The sequence below is a fragment of the Chaetodon auriga genome, chromosome 10, assembly GCF_051107435.1.
Source record: "Chaetodon auriga isolate fChaAug3 chromosome 10, fChaAug3.hap1, whole genome shotgun sequence".
NCBI lineage: Eukaryota > Metazoa > Chordata > Actinopteri > Chaetodontiformes > Chaetodontidae > Chaetodon > Chaetodon auriga.
In genome coordinates, this window is record NC_135083.1 from 976,045 (window position 1) to 983,155 (window position 7,111).

At 44.5% G+C, this 7,111-nt stretch overlaps 1 protein-coding gene across 2 annotated transcripts; it reads left to right on the forward strand.

Annotated features, from left to right (window-relative positions):
* The first annotated feature begins 242 nt into the window (after positions 1-242).
* Positions 243-2,893, forward strand: LOC143327428 (uncharacterized). 2 transcript variants are annotated; one of them, XM_076741746.1, is made up of 3 exons: positions 243-783; positions 903-1,184; positions 2,397-2,893. In XM_076741746.1, exons 1-3 carry the CDS (start codon positions 319-321, stop codon positions 2,454-2,456), a joined length of 807 nt encoding a protein of 268 aa, XP_076597861.1. In that variant the 5' UTR covers positions 243-318; the 3' UTR covers positions 2,457-2,893. The 2 variants fall into 2 exon arrangements, with proteins under 2 accessions (XP_076597861.1, XP_076597860.1); XM_076741745.1 differs by lacking the exon at positions 2,397-2,893 and adding an exon at positions 1,301-1,407.
* The last annotated feature ends 4,218 nt before the right edge of the window (positions 2,894-7,111 follow it).

The following is a 7,111-nucleotide window of genomic DNA, read 5'->3' on the forward strand; positions in this document are numbered from 1 at the left end:
TATCTTAGACTTGCTTGTTACACATTTGTTGTCAGACAGATGCATTTTCTCTTCAGGATTTCTTCCGTTGCATTTTTCCTCAACTCCCTCTTACATGAAATCACTTTTTATCTACAACAGTGCAGCCAGTCAATGCAAAGACTGGAGGTACAACCACGACCGAAATGAGGTTGTGTAAGAAAACTTGCTGTCAGTTACTTCCCACCAACACTGCTGATCCTGCTGATCCAGCAGCTAAAAGAGGAAAAGTGTGGTTTCGTGTTGAACATCTTTCAGAGACTCAACTGCAGGTCAGAGCAGATCAGAACATCTCTGAAGATGAACACCGTCGCTGTGCCGCTGCAGCAGCTCATCAGCAAGGTCAAAGACAACGCCAACGCTTTAGTCTTCAGCGTTCTGGTTTTCTCCTATCAAGCTCTAGAGAAGGAGTTCCCGTGCTCCTGTAAACCACAGCCTGGTTACTGCAGCGCATACATGATCATGCCCTGTCTCATCATAACCGTCTTGATGCTCTCCACAGACTTACCGTTTCAGAGAGCGTGGAGGTACACCAGTTCGAAGTGCTCGTGTCACTTTGGCTGCGTTTTGTTCCGTCGCTCAGTCAAAGCTGCCTGCGTCGGCCTGCTGTGGGTCGGATCTGTGCTGATCCATGCAGACTGGTTTGTTTGCTGCAACAATCAGAACCCCAAACAGGTGGCAGAGCTGCAATGTCAAGCCAAGACGGACGTCACACCCGCAGGCACACCTGTGGTGACCATCGCTGAGATGAAAATGACCTCCAGAGTGAGTGTTTTTGATATTTCTCTGAATTCTTACTGTTTTCACACATTTAAATGTACAGAAATGTGCAGTCTGTGACCTGACCTTCATGCTGTGACAACACAACCTGCCCCTGCTCACAGATGATTGGCATGTCTTTGCTCTTCGCCATCTTTTTCGTCGGTGGCTTCTTGCTGTCGACGTGGACGATCTGCGCTGATGCCTGCTGTCTGAAATGCTGCAGAAGAGACGTTGAAGTGCACGAGCTGCTTCTGGAGGTGGGGGAAGATGTCGTGGAAAGGACCATGAAAGAGGAACAGCACAGCAAGTTGTCTGAAAGTGTGAAGGGGTACATCACTCAAGGAAAGTGGGTGAAGTGTTTGGACGTCGTTGAGGAATTCATTGACACGATAGGAGGAGAAAAGGTAACTGAGAGAATCATTGACATCTTTTCCCTTTGAGCCTCAGCTTCTCTGTTTCTCACCCACAAAGACTGAGGTCAGCTGAAGAGTCAGTGTTTTCCTTCTGTGCTTCACTCCAGTTCAGAGCTGTGGCATCATGGCACTGGTCCAGGGGCCCGAGGGGTCTGGGGCCTCTGAGCCACAGCCTGTGCCTGAGGTGACATTTCTTCTCTGAAGTTCAATCAAACGACTGACCTCTCCCAGTAAACTGCACCTGACTTACTGCTGAGGTACCGATGAGCCTCGGGGCGTTTCAGAGAGTTCGTCTCTTTGCAGCCTGAAGCGACAGAGTGAATGAAGCAGCCATGGATGCCGCTGCTGGAGGTTATCCACCGCCGCCTCGACAAGGTCCCACAGCATTCATTTTCAAATCACTCTGAAAACAATGGAACAAATCTGCAGCATAAGCTAAACCCAACAGGCAAGCCAGGCAAGGAATTATGGGAGCTGGGACGGTTGTGGGTTGACCTGTCAACACGAGTGACGATCACGACACTGAGAATCAGTGTGTGCAGCTGTTCTGGGTTTTTAACGACTGTTTGGGACTCATTAGAACGAGATACTCGTTAGTTTGCACTGGATCAAACGTGTCCTTTTGGAAAGGTGATGGCACCTGTGGATCCACAGGTGCCGTCACCTTTCCAAAAGCAGACGGTGAGTCTATAACGTGGAAACCTCGGAGATGACACACTGATAGCCAGAACATAGACTGTGACCTGCAGTGCAGATTATATGCTTTCCCCTCTGCTGTGACACTGATAGACATGTAGTGATAGCGGCCACTAGAGGTCACTGCTGCACCAGTTTTTACTCCAACCTGCCTCCTACAAGCTTTTCTGTGTGTTTGTTCAGTACCTGTCCTGCAGCACTGATGGACACAGAGTGTTTCCAGACTTTCTACATGTGTCTGACGGCTGGATTTATTTGTGACTTTAAACATCCAAAAATTATGGGACCAGAAACGTCTCCAAGAATGTGAGCTATGAGACAATATGAGACTCAGAATCAGAAATACTTTGTTGATCCCCGAGAGGAAATTGTTTGAATATGGAACTCAGCTTTTGGGATTTTCTGAACTCTTACTTTTAAGACTTAAATTTTGACCTGAAGTAACACATGAGGTTAAAAATGGCTGCCATATTCTGACAATTTATAATTTTATTTCTTTTTCCTCAGACACAGGAGCAGGCGGAGGACACTAAGAGCCAGCAGAGTGAGGAAGAACACAGCGTTTGACAGGATGAGTTCATCAGTGTTTCACCAAACAGGAAAGCAGCTTCAGTCTGATTGGAGGACGGAGCGTCTGACCAGCCCAGCGAGTCCAAACTGCTCACCTTTAAACACTGATTGTGATAGTTTGATTTTGATTTGAGAGAGAGTTGAAGGCGGCGACTAATTATTGTTTTCATCATCTATTAATCTGATCATTATTTTCTCGATTGATTTATTTTAAAAAGTGTAAATTAAAAATCCCATCATGTTTTCCCGGAAGGTGATGGTCCTCAAAACTGAAACTCAAAATCTGTGATAAAACAGGGAAAATCTGCAAATTTGAGGTAATATTTTGAGCCATAGTTGCTTGAGAAACTGATTCAAATGATTAATCAGTTATTGAAGTTGTTATTGTTGAGCTTTCTGTCAGTCGACCTATTGAATAAACAACAAATTGTTTTAGCTCTATTGTTGTTTTTTTTTTTCATTATTTACGTGAAATGATGAAAACATCAGACAGCGGACTCACTGCAGTAACAACCTCGCCAAAAGCACGTGGACACACCTGTTCACACACTGCACCTCGACGCCACCAACACCTCTGTGATGAAGTGCAGAGCAAGAATCTACTCATTCAGTGATGACGAAGAATTTATTTCAAGGTCCAGAGTGCAGGATTTAGTGCCATCTGGTGGTGAAGGTGCAGATTACAACCAACTGAAAACCCCTCGCCTCTTCATACGGAAACAACACACTGAGCTCTAAACACACGTGTTCATTCAACTTTGGAAAAGTCCTGAATATGTTCCTCCAGTAAAAGTATGTTGGGATAGTGAGGAAAATGTAAAAGTACTGAATGCAGTAAAGTGTCTCTGGTCTCTGTAGATCATTGTGTCTCTGTGTCTGTTGTCCTCTTGTCTCTGGTCTGTAGATCATTGTGTCTTTGTGTCTGTTGTCCTCTTGTCTCTGGTCTGTAGATCATTGTGTCTCTGTGTCTGTTGTCCTCTTGTCTCTGGTCTCTGTAGATCATTGTGTCTCTGTGTCTGTTGTCCTCTTGTCTCTGGTCTGTAGATCATTGTGTCTTTGTGTCTGTTGTTCTCTTGTCTCTTTAGATCATTGTGTCTCTGTGTCTGTTGTCCTCTTGTCTCTTTAGATCATTGTGTCTCTGTGTCTGTTGTCCTCTTGTCTCTTTAGATCATTGTGTCTCTGTGTCTGTTGTCCTCTTGTCTCTGGTCTGTAGATCAGTGTGTCTCTGTGTCTGTTGTCCTCTTGTCTCTGGTCTCTGTAGATCATTGTGTCTCTGTGTCTGTTGTCCTCTTGTCTCTGGTCTTTAGATCAATGTGTCTCTGTGTCTGTTGTCCTCTTGTCTCTGGTCTGTAGATCATTGTGTCTTTGTGTCTGTTGTCCTCTTGTCTCTGGTCTGTAGATCATTGTGTCTTTGTGTCTGTTGTCCTCTTGTCTCTGGTCTGTAGATCATTGTGTCTCTGTGTCTGTTGTCCTCTGGTCTCTGGTCTGTAGATCATTGTGTCTTTGTGTCTGTTGTCCTCTTGTCTCTGGTCTGTAGATCATTGTGTCTCTGTGTCTGTTGTCCTCTTGTCTCTGGTCTTTAGATCATTGTGTCTCTGTGTCTGTTGTCCTCTTGTCTCTGGTCTGTAGATCAGTGTGTCTCCTCGTTCATGTCTCAGCAGGATGTTCCTGTTGGAGTTGGTTGAGGTGGAGCTCATTTTAACTCAAACTAATGATTCTTTTCATTGTGGATCAATCTGCTGATCATTTCCTCCATCGATCGATTGATCGATCGTTTGCTTTGGAAACGTTGTGAAAACAGTGAGAAATGTGGTGACAATGAGCCCAAAGTGACGCCTTCACCATGTTTGTTTGGTCCAAACTGTTCCACTGAAGGTTCCTGCAGTCCCTCATTCGGAGCTGACAGCTGACAGGAGGTTCTTCTTCTTTTTCTCTTGCTGTTTAACTTTTTGGAACAAATCAGATTTTATTTTGAAAAGCACATGATGCTTATAGCTTACATGTATGTAATGTAATTTGAAGATCAACTCATTTCGGGCCTAAAACGTTCATTCGTGCTGCTCTCGCACCTCAAACAGCTGCTGACGAACGGAAAAAAAAAACTCTGTTTGTGCTTTGATGATGTGGAGCAACGAGAAGAGAAAGAGTTTGTACAGACTGCAGTGAAATGACTGTTTTCCTGTGTCGATAACATCACTAAAACTGCTGAGTGCTTAAAAACAGACACTAATGCATTACCAAAGTAGTAATATTACAAACATTATATATTACTGCAGTACTCTCCTTTTGTAATGTGTCACAACACTGCACACACACCGTCCTGCTGCTCAAAACACTCACAAGAGCAACAAACGTGGATTCATTTGCTGCTGCAAAGCCAATTCTAGTGTTGTGTGTATCCATGTTTAGTGAAGGAGGGACCATTAGCCAATCAGGTGAGAGCCACAGGCTAATTACTAGGGTCATGTGCGGCAGGTGTGCAGACAGCTCTCTGTTCACAGGCTGTTTATTGTAATGTTGCTGTAGTGCAGATGAGCTGCCGGTCGTCCACCTGTCCCTGGCCCCTGCCGTCCACCTGTCGGAGGGTACCGAATCCCAAATTGCTCCAGATGCTGATTCATCGGTGTGTGAGTGTGCATCTGTCAGCTACCAGTGTGGGAATGTGTGTGTGAATGTGTGAATGCTGAGTCATGTTGTAAAGGCGCTTTGAGTGGTCGCTGAGGTCAGAAAAGCTTCATGACTGCTTTGCCTGATACGACGTTCACTCAGCTCCAGCTCCCTCTGCAGGCTCCACACGCCTCTCCATCCTGGATCTCACCAAACTCTGAGCTTTTTTCCTCCTTTTTTTGGCCTTTTCAGTTCAAATGTTGCTGCGTATGAACAGTGAAGCTGCTGTGAATGCGAGCGACTTGGTGTAAACGCTCTTCACGTGTGCTTTGTTCAGTCTCTCTCAGCGAGTCCTCGTGAAGCTCACAGTGCTAAAGCTTGTGTCTGCAGACCAGATGAGCGGACAGCTGTCCTGCTCGGAGGGATTCTGCTGTGATCTTTGACAGAGCTTCATTCAAGTCAGTTCATTCTGAAATCTTTGAAATCGCAGCTGAAAAAACGGTCTAATCTCAGCTTGCTCTGGCGCTTTCAACCGCGCCACGCAGTCTTCATCAGCACAGTTTGCTCGTTTGTGGTGGAACTGTAATGTAATGTTCAAAGTTCATCCCAGGACGTCACACCGATGTTCAGCCTGACATCATCTGTGTGCTGGTGAAGACCGTGTGATGCAGTCAAAAGCTCCAGAACAGGCCTGTGAGCAGACCTTGAGCTGAGATTCTTCAGTCCAGCTCAGACCAGAAGTTTAACATCATCTGTATAGAAATCACAGGAATCCATACTTCTAAAATTGAATTATATTTCAAGACTGAAAGCATAAAATATCCTTTATGTGAAAGATGGTTCTCATGTAGACATGTGGAACACGATATGATACGAATGCAAATGAAAGAACATGATTGGCACTGAAGGAGGCTGAAGTACGATGTGAGTTCTGTGTGTGGGAGATAATCATGCGCTTGTTATATGACTGCAACTCTAAAAGAAAACATGTTAAAATCACAAAAAAATGAATGGAGTCTGGTGCAGATCCAGCACTTGAGACATCACAGGTTCACGTCTTTCTGTTTCTGTTTTCTATTTTCACTTTCATTCATTTTGCTTTTGTTTCCCTCTTTCATGATATTTTACATCTTCTCTCTTCTCTTCTCCTCTTTCTTCTCCAACTTCCCGTGAGCTCGCCACCCTCTCTTCCTCTTTCCGTGTCCCTTCTTCTTTCCCTCATTTCTCCTCTCACTCAATGCCCCGTTATCACACACGACTGTACAAACGCTCCCTGTGTCATTAGCCGATGAATTAAAGTATTTCAGTAGTGAGTCTGCAGCGAATTGTTTTCCATTGCAGCGCTGAATTACCATAGAAACTAATGAAACAGCTTCACAGGGAGCCACTGAAGTCAACAGCGCTGCGTCTGCTGTACTTCAGCCGTCTCACTCTGATTCATTCAGTCATTCTACCTTTATTGTTCATAAGGGAAATTTGGTTTGCAGACGGGCTTCAGAGATAAACCACACACAACATACAGAATATCATGGCAGAGAAGAACGGGCAGGGAATAAAAAGTCAAAATAGAAAGTAGTTACAGAGACACAAGAGGCTGCATCATTTCATGTGCAAATGATGCAGACTAATTGCTGTGGGGATAAACGAGTCCCTGCTCCTTTTACTGAACAACCTGCAGCTTTTTCACAGAGGAAGATTAACACGAGCGAATCAAGACTGGAACAAAGACGGCGGTGTAGGAACACATGGAGGCTGAAGGAACTCCAGATGTAGAAGAACCTCCTTTAAAATCCAGCTGACACCCAAGTCACAAACTATTCCGGTCTTTGAACGTGTTTACTCGACGCTGGGTTGTGCATCATGTCCAAACTGGGATGTAACATTCCTACGAATATCTAATATTGTTGAGATAATTTAAGATTTCACTGGCCTCCTTGGCATAAAATTCAAGAATTAAGACTATAAAATAGAGATTTTTACAGTAAAATGTATGAAAATATAAAGAATTGATATGTAATCTTCATTTTGTGACGAGCTGGACAGTG

Bases quoted from the DNA above. Each gene is read 5' to 3' on its own strand.
- LOC143327428 (XM_076741745.1), top strand. From the start codon at position 319: ATGAACACCGTCGCTGTGCCGCTGCAGCAGCTCATCAGCAAGGTCAAA. The intron at 784-902 runs GTGAGTGTTTTT...CCCTGCTCACAG, and splicing joins AGATGAAAATGACCTCCAGA to ATGATTGGCATGTCTTTGCT. The intron at 1,185-1,300 runs GTAACTGAGAGA...GCTTCACTCCAG, and splicing joins ACACGATAGGAGGAGAAAAG to TTCAGAGCTGTGGCATCATG.